At 65.6% G+C, this 13614-nt stretch overlaps 1 protein-coding gene across 6 annotated transcripts in view; it reads left to right on the forward strand.

The window, feature by feature from the left end:
• The window catches only part of BAIAP2 (BAR/IMD domain containing adaptor protein 2), a 68255-nt gene that overhangs the window by 48864 nt on the left and 5777 nt on the right, over nucleotides 1–13614 (forward strand). For 3 of the 6 annotated variants that reach the window (XM_045888300.3, XM_064583241.1, XM_045888297.3), the window contains exons 7-13: nucleotides 4479–4631; nucleotides 6782–7006; nucleotides 7161–7362; nucleotides 7878–8079; nucleotides 8986–9054; nucleotides 9587–9749; nucleotides 11454–11488. In XM_045888300.3, coding sequence (XP_045744256.1) covers nucleotides 4479–4631; nucleotides 6782–7006; nucleotides 7161–7362; nucleotides 7878–8079; nucleotides 8986–9054; nucleotides 9587–9749; nucleotides 11454–11488 — 1049 coding nt within the window. Of the gene's footprint in view, nucleotides 1–4478; nucleotides 4632–6781; nucleotides 7007–7160; nucleotides 7363–7877; nucleotides 8080–8985; nucleotides 9055–9586; nucleotides 9750–11453; nucleotides 11489–11973; nucleotides 13499–13614 lie in introns of those variants that run through there. The other 3 variants (XM_045888298.3, XM_064583242.1, XM_064583243.1) reach the window with 3 other exon arrangements.

The following is a 13614-nucleotide window of genomic DNA, read 5'->3' on the forward strand; positions in this document are numbered from 1 at the left end:
GCAGGAATCGGGGGGCGGTGTCGGGCTCACTCTCCTCGTCGTCTCACACCCAGGGCTGGCTGCGGGAAAATGTGAAAAAGCAGCCCTTGGTTTTAGTAATTTAATAGTTTTTAAATAATATATCTTATTCAAAGACACCTAGAGCGTTGCTTTGACCCGTGATCACCGTGAAAATATTAGTGAGACGTGTCATGTTCTTTCCTGTTAAGTGTACAAAATCAGCCGTGGATTTTGAACTGCAGAACCTCCATGGCCACGGGAGGCAAGGGCGGCCGTGTGGGGCCGTGTCGGGCTGTGCCAGCGTGGGTGGTGTGGTTCAGCCCCTCCGCTTACCAGAGGACCCGAGACCCAGAGGCCTTTGCAGCTCAGCAGGGGTCACCTGGCAAAGCGGGTGCTAAAACCCAGCCTCTGATTTCCTCCAGGCCCAAGGGGCAGAGCTCCCCCCAGCCCTGGGTGGTGTGGGTCTTTGGGGGCTGGCATGCTCCCTGGCAGCCACCCACCCAGGGCCTTGGGTCAGGTTTGTGGAGACCCATCCCCTTGGGTCTTGGGGACATGCTGATCTGTGGGCCTTAAGCCTTTGTCAGAGCATCTGGCCCACTAGTGAGGACCTAAGCGGCCCCCCGCTCTTTTCCTCGGCCTCTGGGCACATGGGACAGTGGGAGTGGAAGGGTCCTCGGGCAGGGCGTCTGCTGTTGGGGTCTGCTGGTCATAGACCCCCTTGCCGATCTAATGACAGCTCTGGGCCCTTTTGCAAGAAAATGGGAACCCCAGGGCTCAAGGAGCTGAATGGCCAGCCCTCCCACCACATGCCTGTGGGCAAGATGGGACAGTGGCCCCAGCCCTGAGTCTTGCTCAGGCCTCTCAGATTTAAATGAAATTTTAAGGGTTCTCCAATACACTGAACTGCTGCCGTGGCCCCCCACCACGTCCATGGCGCCCCCCGCCACGCCCGCGTCCCCGGAGATGGAGGCTGGCTGAGGCTTCATCCGCCGAGCGGTGGCGGCGTTCCTGTTCTGTGCCTGGTGCGGGGTCCATCCCACCAGGGAGGGGACACGGGCCTGGTCAGCAGGTAGCCGGTCACCAGACGCGACGTGGGGGTGTCAGATTTTTGCTGTCCTTTCCTGAGCATCGCAGCCCGTGGGGGTTCCTTCGTTGTCTCCTGGGAATAATCGTTCCCAGCAGTGACAGCTGAGGGTCAAGAATTACGCTCTCATTCATGAGCTGCGGGGACCTGAAGGGGCAGCACCGGGTTCTTGAGAAACGTGGGAACGCCCCGCCGGGGCCATATCAGACGAGGGAAAGCAGAGTGCTCGTTTGTTCTTGGACACCCCTCCCCACTCTGAGTCACCGCTTGCCTTGGAGAGAAGACATATGTTCTGATCACTTTTGTCTTCTCGGATTACAGGGCTGTTCAGCCCAGGGTGACTAAGTGGGAGCATTCTGGGGTCTCAAATGCTCTCAGCTGGGTGTTTCTATAGCGCAGTCACCATAGCACCACTGAGCCGGGAGCAGGAAAGGCGGCGGAGGGTGGGAGTGTGGAGCCAGCCACAGCGCCCCCCCGCCCGCCCGTCTGCGGCAGGGACAGGCTCGGGGCCATTTCCAGCAGCTCAGTCATGGGAGGTGCAGGGCCAGGCGGTGTTCTGTCCTCTGCACTTTTCCGGAGAGCTCCAGCACTCCTCCACGTTTGGGGTGTGGGTGTCCTTGCCCACAGAGCAAACCAGCGTGGCCCGGGCCCTGTGGGTGGGGCGTCCTCCACTCCCCGTCCCCCTCGAGGGGTGAAGTTCCTCAGTTGGTCCACGCTTCCAGGATCTGCCCAGTGAAGTTGTGGTCTCTCTCCGCAAGGAGCTGCATGCAGGAAAAGGAGGTCAGGAAAGCCGGCTGTCATTCCTCCACAGAAGTGGCAGCCCCGTGTCCCGGCTGGTGAGGGCAGTGCCCAGGCTGGGGTGCTCGGGGCAGCTGGATGGCCCGGGGGCCCGTGGTGGAAGCTGTCCGCTGCCCCGGTCCTCACGCCCTACCCAGGGCCGGCTGCCCCAGGGCGTAGCTCAGAAGGCTCTCCCGCCTGCTCCCCGGTAGGCGTGGTCCCCGGGGGGTCGGGGTGCCCCCCCAGCTCCTGCCAGGGCCCTGCTCTCCACCTCAGTCCCGTTCCCCCCGAGACCTGCACTGCTCCCAGCCGTTCTCAGAGCTTGTTTGAATAAATGGAAATCTTAAAAATAAAACACCACTCCCCCCTCCGCCCGTCCCCACCCCCGGCACAGGAGGCTGGCAGACCCTGCTAATGAGGCCAGCGCCCTGCCCCCCACGGGCCCAGCGCTGCTTTCTCTCCACTCCTGGGAGCAGGGAGCGCAGCTGCGAAAGACATACCACAGCCTAAAAACCCAGAAACCACGTGCGGGTCGGACAGTGGGGCTGGCTCGGGAGCTGTGTGTGCTCAGGGTGAGCAGACCCAGGGGGCCCCGCGTCCCGGTTTCCGCCCTGTCCTGTGCTAACCGTTCACAGTGGCCCCTCTCCTTCAGAGTCCCCGCTAGGTGACAGTTGGTGTGGAGGCCAGCAGTCTGGGCGAATTCCCATCTCCGTGCGTTAGCTCTCGCCCAGGCTTGCGGTCTCCGCATGCCTGGCCCACCCCCAGCCCACCTCTGTCCCGGGCCTGGCCACTGCTGAGTGGGTGGGGATGCTAGAGCAGCCCCCAGGGATGGGGACGTGGTGGCGCAAGGAGAGGGTGGATTTGGAGTCTCCCTGGGGGCTTAAACCCTCATCTTCTGGAACCTTGCAGGAACTTCTTCTTAGGGGGCTCTCGGGCACCGAGCTGAGCCGAGGAAGGCGCCCTTGCTGTGGGCCGCGGGTCCCTGACAAGGCCCCTGGGGAAGGGTGGGATGGTCATGGATTAGAGCACATCAGCACTGGGGCCCTGGGGGTGTGCGTGCCCCTTCCAGGCCCTTCCATCCAGAGGGTGCTCTCTCCTGGGCCTCTGTGCTCTGCTGTCCTCCCAGGCGCCTCGTGGGGCTTGTGGGAGGGGGTGTGGGTGTGAACGGCCCCCTTGGCAGCCCCCCTCTTCCACGGCCACTGCTGGATTCCTCCCCATGAAGCTCAGCCTTGCCCACTGTGCACCCCCCCGGCCCCCAGGGGCACCGCCCGGCTCCAGGCGTGCTCACCCACTTCCTGGAGTAGCTGTAGGGCGGGGGAACCGTGCGGGGCGGGGGAGGCAGGGCTGAGGGAGCAGAGCAGAGAGCCCGCCAGGGGGACCTCTTACTTGTGCCCAGACCTCTTTCCCAGGCTGGCGGGGCTTGCTCCCCAAGAGCCATCCTGGGTCCCCTCAGGCACACCGGGGCGGAGCCCGCGGCTGCCCGGGAGGCCCAGGGCCCGCTCCTTGAGGCTGTGGCCTCGGTGTGGCTGCCGGCAGTGGGCGGGCTCTTTGGGGCCCCTTTTAAGCTGCTGTCTCCAAGGGGGGCAGTGGAGCTCAGGGTGGTGAGGGGGGTGGTGTGCAGAGGCAGAGGGGGGGGCCCTGGGTTTTGCTGGCAGGGCTGGGCAGGCCTGGCCTTGGAGTAGTGTGGCTACTTCACGCTGGCTGAGCCCACGCGCTGGTGGCCAGCTGGGGACAAGCCACGCCCACAGGCTGGTCCTTGGCCCTCCAGCTGAGCGCTGCCGGGCAGGGAGGCAGCAGGAACAGCCTGTTCTGCGCGCCTCCTCCTGGCGCCCACCTCCACTCAGCACCGCCCACCCACGCTGAGTCAGAGCCGGTGCGGGAGGTGCCCCTCGGGGCAGGGAAGACCCCAAGGCCACAAAGACCAGCCCCGCAGCAGTGCCTCCCCGCGTGGGCAGTGGCCCCAGGTGCGGAGGGAAGCAGCCGCAAGGGGCTCCCTTCAGAAACGGCCAGGACCCCGCAGACCCCATCACACGCACACTGACGGGGCTCTGCAGAGCCCCGCACTGTGTGTCCTGCCTCCCCGTGATGGCTGCCTACAGTCTTGAGGGCGCTTTGTTACCGAAAGTTTCCAGCCTGCAAAATCAGAATGTTCCAGCATGCCCCAGCATCAAGCAGTGTCTCCTGCGTTCTCTGCCCACCCCCGCAGGATTTGGGTGTGAATTAGTCATTCTCAAACACATCGTGCCGGGCGAGCTTTCCTGGTCCACCAGCAGGGTGGTTTCAGATGCCTGGAATCAGGATCCACGGGAGGTGCCACGGTGCCGCCAGGCCTCATAATCTGCCAGCATGGTCCACACGTGTGTGGCTGCTGGGGCAAGAGGGGGCAGGGGTCGGGGGACACGAGCTCCCAGGGGGACAGTGGCCCAGTGGGGCATGGGGCTGCCCTGCTGTCATTCTGCCCGTGCCCTCTTGGCCCAAGTGGGTCGTCGCCAGGCCCACCCGTGGGCCGGCCGGACGTGCACTCCGCCCCTCGTGGGGCTGCCCAGAGCTGGGCGGGATCCTGTGTTGCCCTGTCAGCAGCTCGTGTGTGTCCCCCATGCTCTCCCCCGCCCCCCAGTACATCGACGCAATCAGCAACAAGCAGGGTGAGCTGGAGAACTACGTGTCGGACGGCTACAAGACGGCCCTGACCGAGGAGAGGAGGAGGTTCTGCTTCCTGGTGGAGAAGCAGTGCGCCGTGGCCAAGAACTCCGCCGCCTACCACTCCAAGGTGAGGTCTGCTGGCCGTGGGCTCTCGTGTCCCTGGTGGCCATCGGGGGCGTGTCCACTGTTGAGCTGTGTTGAAAGGAACACTGTGCATTTCAGATTCCCCCGGGGACAGCATTCTAGTAGGAGAGTCACTGGGCCAGACGCTGCAGACGTCTCGGAGACTTCGGTTAGAAATTGTTAGCGCTGTTTTGAGGACAGTGGCAGGAGGCTGGCTCCTCGGGGAGGGCCGCAGTGCCAGGGAGCCCCTCGTAGAGGGTCTGGAGGAGCCCCTGGGGAGGGAGCAGATCTGTCCGCTGGAACGTTCCAGAACATTCCAAGAGCTCAGCAGATCCTTTTTCCTTAAAGGGGTCTGCGGATCAGCGGGGTAAGTGCACGTTCACGCACGTGTGCTTGACGGGGGACATGCTCTGCAGTCCCCACGGTCTGGGCTGCGTAGGAGAGAGACGCCCTCCCTCTGCAGAGCGGCTCTGCCTCCCGGGCCTGCCTGAGGGCCCGCTCCCAGGTGCGAGGCAAGGACAGGGAAGGACCTGCGTCCCCTGTGGGAGCAGCCACCGGGGAGCCACCGTGGAAGCAGCTGTGAGCTGCGGAGCGGGGGCGGCCGCTCGGCCCGCACAGTTCCCAGCAGCGCTGCGGTGGGCGGCGGCGCCCTCTGGCGGCAGCCGGGCCCCACGGCAGGTCACAGGGAGGCTGCGGGCTCGTTGGTGCGGCAGGCGGCAGAGAGGGCAGGAAAGCCATTGTCACTGCGAGAGGTGAGAGCTGACCTCCCAGGGAGCTGGATGCAGCCCTCCCAGGCGGATCTAGAGAGGCCCAGGGCAGGACCCCCCCAGGCTCTTCCCTGCAGCAGGCCACCAGGCATCTCCCCGGCAGGTGGGTCCTAGCCCCAGCGACGCGGTTCATCACCAGGTGGGAGCCCTGGGTTGGCCGGTCAGCCCAGCTGTGGAGCCCTTCCGAGAGCCACGCCCTGACCCTGCAGGTGCCCCCGTGTGGTGCTGGATCCTTGGGGCCTTGTCACCACCACCCAGACCTATCAACCAGTTATCTCAGCCAGGGTCCAGGTTAACATTTTGGGTTTGGGCCGTAGCACGCAGAAGCAGCCCCAGATGTGTGGAGGAGCAGATACAGCTGTGTTCCGATCAAACTTCGTTTACAAAACAGGCGGCCGGCGCCCGGGCCACGGTCTGCTGGCCCCTGGTCTCACCCAGCGCGCAGTGGAGGGTGTGGCCTGCTCACAGGGCCTTTTTCTAGCCTCTTCCACGTCTCCCACACAGATGCCCCCTCCGTGCCCAGACACAGGTCAGAGTGGGGAGAGGCAGTGAGGGCCGGACAGCCCCTTCGGAGGTCTCAGGGACAGTGATTGCCCCGAGCTAGGGAGCACTCCACCCAGGGGAGCTCCAGGCTCTGCAGTGGCACACGGGTGACCGCGTCTGCTACAGGCCAGGTAGACACTTTGGCCAAACAGGAGGGAGGGCACAGCTGCCCCCAAGCCCTGGACAGGCCCATGAGGTGGGCGCCAGACCCCAGCTGGGCTGCAGGGAACCTCAGGCTGGCGCCCCACTCGGCTGTCCCTCATTTTGGGATTCCTCACCAGACCCGTGGCTTTGTCATGTTTTGTTAGGCCCGTGCTTGTCCGGCTAGCTGCGCCCTGGGCACACCCCGATGCACACTGGAGGGACAGCTGGGCTCTCGGGCCCCTGGGTTGGGGGCAGGGGCAGTTGTCACCTTGCATCTATCTGGTACCGCATGATGGGGTCTCGCCTTCCTGCACCCGTAGCTGGGCCTGACCGCGGCTCGGGACCCCAGGATGACGCTCTCCCCAGGACCTCATGGTTGCCCATGGAGCGTCTGTCCCTTTTTCCTTTTTTGGCGGCCCCCGGCCAGGTTGGACCTTCATTTTTGTCTCAGCCCGGCTGGCCCCATGACTGCATGGCTTATGGCAACAGCCCGCCTCTTTCCCAGGCTGGGGGTCAGGGACCCCCGGGGCCCCATCTGGCTGAGTCATCACCTGGTGTGGAGCAGCCGAGAGCCTTAGGCAGGTGTGCCCCTCCTGAGTGGGGGAGTGTGTCTGGGGCCGGGCCCTTGTGGCCCTGCGGGGACGGCCCCCCGCTGCGTGCCCGGCCCTGACCCTGCCCCGTCCTGCTTCCTCTGCTTCAGGGCAAGGAGCTGCTGGCACAGAAGTTGCCACTGTGGCAACAGGCCTGCGCCGACCCCAACAAGATCCCGGACCGTGCGGTGCAGCTGATGCAGCAGATGGCCGGGAGCAACGGCTCCATCCTCCCCAGCACCCTGTCGGCCTCCAAGTCCAGCCTGGTCATCTCAGACCCTATCCCGGGGGCCAAGCCCCTGCCGGTGCCCCCCGAGCTGGCCCCGTTTGTGGGGGTGAGTCTGCGGCCTCCAGCAAGCTTTATGGGTGTGGAAGGATGGCCCCCACGCTTGCACCGGGGTGGCCGGGGTGAGGGGTTCCCATGCCGGCCTCACCTGACCAGGCTCTCCCGCGACGCCACCCCCCCCATCCCTCGCCTCTTCTCCACAGCGGCTGTCTGCCCAGGAGAGCACGCCCGTCATGAACGGCGTCTCGGGCCCAGATGGTGAGGACTACAGCCCCTGGGCCGACCGCAAGGCCGCCCAGCCCAAGACCTCGTCTCCTCCACAGTCCCAGAGCAAGCTGAGCGACTCCTACTCCAACACGCTCCCCGTGCGCAAGAGCGTGGCCCCGAAGAACAGCTATGCGGCCAGTAAGGGCTCGGACGTGCCCCCAGCCCCCAGCTGTCACACCATACCCGAGGGGAGGTGGGGGAGGCCTCCCTCAGAGCCCCGAGCGTGTGCGTGCCCTGGTGCGGCCCCCTTGGGCCCCCGGTGAAATCTCTGTCCTGGAGCCTCAGGCTTTGCCTGGCTCCCCTCAAGTCGACACGATAGGGCGGGGCTGTGCCAGGACATCTGGGCTCAGCCTGTGATGGGAGCACGCGGGCGGTGCTTGGCAGGGCTGTAAGGGACAGTGGGACAGCCCCCCCTCCCAGCCGGTGAGGGTCTGCCGATGAGCACGTGGGAAAGCTGAGGTCCAGGCCCAGAATGCCCCACAGCTGGTGAGCGGTAGGTCTGCAGCTGGATCCGCCTCTGCAGCATCTGGGTCCTGCCCAAACGAGCGTCCCCCTCCAGGCCCGCCCGGGGCCTTCTAGCACCTTCCCGTCAGGCTGAGCCGACAGGAGGACAAGCACGTCGTCCCCTCATTCCTACCCTGTCGTCCCGACAGCTGAGAACAAGACCCTGCCGCGCTCCAGCTCCATGGCGGCTGGCCTGGAACGCAACGGCCGCATGCGGGTGAAAGCTATCTTCTCTCACGCGGCCGGGGACAACAGCACCCTGCTGAGCTTCAAGGAGGGAGACCTCATCACCCTGCTGGTGCCTGAGGCCCGCGACGGCTGGCACTACGGGGAGAGCGAGAAGACCAAAATGTGAGCATCCGCAGGCCGCCCCCCTCCCAGCCAGCTGTCGGCCCGGGCCCGGATAGCAGGCCTCCTGACCCTGCGGCCCTCAGACGACCTGGCGGCTCGCGTCCTTTCCAGACTGACTATCCCGCCGTGGGTTTTCAGTCGTCCAATCTCGGCGGCACAGACCGTCTCTCACCAGCCCATCACCCTCACCGCCCGCGTCACCCACTTGGCCCAGAGCCCCGCACGCACACGCCGCGGCCCGTCTGGCACCTACCTTCCCTGCTGTCGGGTGTGTGGCTTCCCAGTTGGCAGAGGCCAGCCGTCCACCCCAGGCCTTCTGCTGCCCAGTCTCCTCTGTTCAGCCTGTGTGCTGGGCCATCGGGTCACAGGACCTGTGTCTTCACGGCTTAATTTAACCCCCGTGGCCCCGAGGTTCTGCCAGCCTCTCGTTCTCGAGCCACCGTGGGGCTGCCCTGGTCAGGAGCCGCCCCTTCCCCCGAGCACCACTGTCGTCTGGAGGTGGCTGGTGGCGAGATGGAGACTCGCAGCCCCTGCCTGCCGTAGCCAGGGACGGAGGGGCTGGACGCAGCTTGGCTCCCGCCTCCGGGCGGCCGCCATCTGGGGAGGGGGTGATGAGCGGGGAGAGGCTAGGACACATCCTTCCCAAACGGCACCCCTGCCTGCTCTCCAGACGGCTGCTCTGCTTTGTCGGTGCGGCCGGAAACCGGCCCTGGCCGCCGCGGGCGCGGGCGCTCTGCCGGCGGTGCCCAGCCTCCCGTCCAGGGCCCGTGTGTGCCCAGGGTGCCGGCGGGGTCTGCTGTTGCTCCGAGCGCCTGCTTGTGTTCGCTAGAGAGACGGCTGCAGCCAGGCCGGGGAGCCGGGGGCACCCGGGCCCTGGGGCCCTCTCACCTGTGCTCTCTCCTCCAGGCGGGGCTGGTTTCCCTTCTCCTACACCCGGGTTCTGGACGGCGATGGCAGCGACAGGTTGCACATGAGGTGAGCATGCTGACCCAGGCTGCTGGCCCTTCGCTCTGGAAAGGTTGCCGCGAGAACAGGGCGCGGTGGGTCTGTGAGCCGCGCCCGCTCTCTGCTCAAAGGGCTCGGCCGGGCTCTGGTCCCCTCCCGCCCACAGTGCTGCCCCCACGCCCGGCATGCTGCGTGTTGAGGTTCCTGGGGGCTGTGGGTGCGGGCCGCTTTGTGAGGAAGGTCACCGGGTGCTCTGTGGGTGGGGCTTCCCTTGCCCCCTCACTGGGCCCGGGAGCACACCCTGCTGTCGCCTCCCTTGGGCAGGGTGTGCGGGGCCCCAGAAGGGGCCGAGCGGCGCCGAGAGGACTGGGTCGGGGTGGGGTGCACGGGCTTTAGGAATTTCCTGCCGCCGCACCTTCAGGCCCGGTTCCGCTGGCTCGGTGAGGCTGCAGCCCCCCGTTAGGCCTTCTTGAAGGGCCTGAGGGAGGCGTGGGGAAGGTGGAGGGTTGGATGGGGTCCTGGGGGCCGGGGTGGAGCCAGCCCCTAAGCCTCTGCCCCACAGCCTGCAGCAGGGGAAAAGCAGCAGCACGGGGAACCTCCTGGACAAGGAGGAGCTAGCCCTCCCGCCCCCCGACTACGGCGCAGCCTCCCGTGCGTTCCCTGCCCAGGCAGCCGGCACCTTCAAGCAGAGGCCCTACAGTGTGGCTGTACCTGCCTTCTCCCAGGTGAGCGCCGCGGGAGGGGCCCCAGAAGCGGCTCTACTGAAGGCCGAGGTGGTCCCGCTGCCTGGCCTTCCCTCCGGGTGGGGCATCGGTGGCCTTCAGGCCTCCCGCCTCGCAGGGGGCCTGGGCATCAGGGAGGACTTCGTGTCCAGGAGCCCCCTCCCTGAGGCTCTTGGGCTCCGGCAGTCACGGCCCGAGTGTGGACATGAGCACTCGCGTTCGAGTCCTGGGATGTGGCCAGAGGCTTCTTGGTGGTGTGTCTCTGGGCCTCGGGAGGCAGGGCCAGGCACGCATGCCCAGGTCACCCGGTACCAAGTGGCCAGAGGCAGGAGGTCAAGGCCTGGGTCCCAGGTGCGGGTCCCCAGTAGAGCCCCTGGAGTGTACGATGGTGGTTTTGAAGCCCAGGTGGGGTCTGGGTGTGAGCGTGGACGGCATGGCTCTGCGGGGGAAGGTTCGTAGTCGTAGGAGCCCGAGGCTTCTGGAACACTTGTCTGCTGTGGCCACGTGGGGAGTAGGGGCCAACAGCTTTGCTCTCGGTTGCAGTCTTCGGGACTGGGCCCCAACATGGGGGTCAGCGCCCCAGCCCCCGGGAGCGGGGAGAAGGGGAGTTTCTCTAAGATGTGGGCAGCAGGTGCTCACCTGGGTCTCCGCCTGCCCGGCTGGGGTGAGTGGTGGTGTAGGTGGGTGAGGTCCAGGAGAGGCCCCACTCAGCACCGTCCTGAGCAGCCTCGCCCCCACCCTTCCTGTGAGGTGGGCGTGACCATCGCGAGTGAGGTGCTGTGTGTGAGGGAGCGGTCTTGGAGGAGCTTACGGTCGGGCAGAGACAGTTACGTGGTGGGAAGGACCAGACCGGGGAGGTGTAGCTAAGGCCCGGGACGGAGCCTGGCGGGGAAGGTGAGGCTGGTGCTGGTGCTCAGGGCAACAGCAGCAGGGAGGCCGATCCAGCTTGGGAGAGGCGTGGCACCTCGGGGTCATGGGTCCAGCCTGCTGGGTGGGAGACGCTCCAGCCGCGTCCAGCCCCGCCTGGGCCCAGGACACAGCTGGCTGAGCCTAGGCCGGCCTGGGCACTGCACGCTGCTCCCACTTCCCGGCGTCCAGGTTTGGTTTTGGCGCGGAGACAGCCGAGGAGGGTGTCCCCAACGGCCCTTGATGGCCCTAGGCCAGGCCGGCAGAGCTGTGGTGGTGTCCACAGCCCCTCCCTCGGCCCCATAGCCGGGGCGCTGCCGCTGGTGTCTCGGGGCGCAGGGGCATGCTCTGCCCAGGGACTGGCCCAGGCTGGCTTCTCCGCCTGGCCCTCACCCCCTCCCTGCAAGTGTCACTGGTTCCCAGGGAGGCCCCCCTGCCTGCTCCAAGACGTAGGTAATCCCACGCTCGCCTGCCTTGGTGCTCTCATCAGGTGACCACAGCCCCTGACCGCTCACCACGGGACGTGTGCGTGGAGGGGGTCATCGGGGGATGTGTCTTGCTTGTGCCCCTGAGTCTGAGCTCATACCATGCATGGTCTGCCGCTGGCCAGATGAGGAGATGTCCCCGTGAGTTTGGGATGTCACTGCTGTGCACGTGGGAGGGGCCCTCCACGCTCTCGGCTGCAGGCAGTACCGCGTGCCCACTCGGGTCAAGGGCGGTGCGCCCAGCCTCCTCTTGTCCTGCAGACCCCACCTCGCCCCCAGGACCCCCGGCCTAACCTGGGTTGCCTTCCCTCCCCAGGGTCTAGAGGACTACGGAGCGCGGGCTGTGAGCAGGTAAGGGGCTTTCACACTTGTCCTTGGGAGCTGTGGGTGGGTAGGGCCGGCCCCCTCACAGACCCTCCAAGGCCTGCTCTGTGGGGGCCTGGCTGGAGACTGTGGAGGCCCCACTCTGGGTCTGGGCAGGCGGGGCCCAGGGTGCCTGTTCTCCCTACCCCTTACTTGTCTGAGTGCTGGGGGTCCTAGGGCAGGAGCCCACGATCCCAGGGTCCTGCCGAGTGGGTCCGGAGAGCCACCTTCGTGCTCTGACCCTGGGTGGGTGGCAGGGGGCCCTGGACCGCGGGAGCGCAGCCTGCTCCGGTGCCCACCGCAGCCGCCGGGGCTCCCGGTCGTCCCCGCTCTTCCGTCCTGGTGGCCCTCGTCCCGGCTCAGGGTGGGGTGGGGGCTGCTTCCGCCCCTGCTCCGGGGCCAGGCAGCCGGCTGACCGGAGTGGCTGCAGGAGCGGTGTGCGGCCCCGCAGCGTCCTGTGCTTTGTTCCGCAGCGGCAGTGGCACCCTGGTGTCCACGGTGTGAGGACGCTGACCACGGGCAGCCGCTGCTCGGGAGAGCCCCCCCACCTGTCTGGCCTCCATCGGTTCCCTCCTCCGCTCTTGTTGGTTTGTTCTCGGGTTCTTTTTCTTTCTCGCCTGCCCTGTCCCGCCTTCTGGTTGGTGACCCCAGACTCTGAGATCCCCCAGGGTCCATGGTGCTGCCCCATCTCTGCCCCCCGTGTTTACACACCCCCAACCCCGTGCGTCCGCCAGGCGGGAGCTGCTGGCCAGGCAGCGGGGGCCAGGCAGCCTCACGTCTGCTCCGCGGCTGCCATGTTCACAACGCACTGTCCCTTTTTGAAGGCTCACCGTGAGCCAGGCCTAAAGTTTGAAGAAAAAGAAAAATCTTAAAAAAAAAAAAAAAAAGAAAAGAAAAAACAGGAAAAGGACTTTTCTTTCCTGACAAACAAAAGCAGATCTGCATGGACTCTGGTGTGCGTACTGTTACTCCTGCATCTGACTCCCCCAGCGGACACGGACCCCTGTGTCAGGGGAGGGGAGGCTCGCGGCCCCGCAGGCGCCCCCTCCCAGGGCCGCACCGACAGACAGGCTCGTGCCAGCCGGGGGGCCTCCTGAGGAAGCCGGCCGCTCCTGTGAGGGAGGCCACGGCCCCCGGCCCCGTGCAGCCCAGCAGCCCGGGCCCCTGAGCGCTTCCTTCTCCGCGGATGCTTGGGCCGGTGTACAGACCAGAGTGCGGGCGGGCAGCGTCCCCAGGGCCGTGTGACCTCACGCGGTGCCAGGCGGGGCAGGGGCGGGCAGGTGCGGCCCCTCGCGGACTTTCCAAAGAGCTCCAGAGACCACCCCCCCCAACGCGTTCTGGAAACCACCGGACAGCCTTGTGAGGGAACCGTGGCCCCCAGGCCGCCAGGGGCTGGCCCTGGGGAGGGCGGCTTTGCGCCTGCCACCCCGGGGGTGGGGGGGTAGGAGGCAGTCCCTGCCCCCGTCCTCCCTAAACGCTCTCGTCTTTTTGTGTGTCTTGGTGACTTCCGAAGCGGACATGCTGGACTCTGCAGCTACTGGTTTGGCCTCTTCACACCCTGAATCTGGGGCAGGAGCCGGGGTGCAGTCCCGCCCGGCCCCTCCCGCCACGGGAGCCCCTGCCAAGCTGTGGACGCTCCTTTTTCTAACGTGATCTAACAAAACCCTCCACCCGCTCTCCTGTGGACTAGGATGTGGCTGGGAGTGTTTGTGAGAGAAGCAGCTCAAGACATAGACGCATTTTATATTTAAGGAGAATACAAAGCCAGAACGTGGATCCATGTACAAAGAGCCTTCCGTGTTGGTGTTCTAATTTTGCTAAAAGATCTCAAATCCAGGGGATTCCATGCTCAATGGATGAATGTAGACACAAAACTGCGACACTCGTATGAGGATGTAAAGTGCTCAAAATATTTTCCTGTTTCCTTTCCTTTTTTTTTTTTAAATCTGAATTGTGCTCTGTACTGCAGTCGTTTGAATAAAAGTTTTATTTATTGCACTGAGCTGGGTGTGGTGCCTCCTTCCAGGCTCGCCGTGTAGATCTGGGCGGCCTCAGTGAGCCGGCCTCCGTCCAGGGACTGAGCTGCGCAGACGGACAACGTGGTCACTGTCCTC

Source organism: Mirounga angustirostris, unplaced genomic scaffold (assembly GCF_029215605.1).
Source record: "Mirounga angustirostris isolate CCGP_5_RB_7025 unplaced genomic scaffold, mMirAng1.0.hap1 SCAF_17, whole genome shotgun sequence".
Taxonomy (NCBI): Eukaryota; Metazoa; Chordata; class Mammalia; order Carnivora; family Phocidae; genus Mirounga; species Mirounga angustirostris.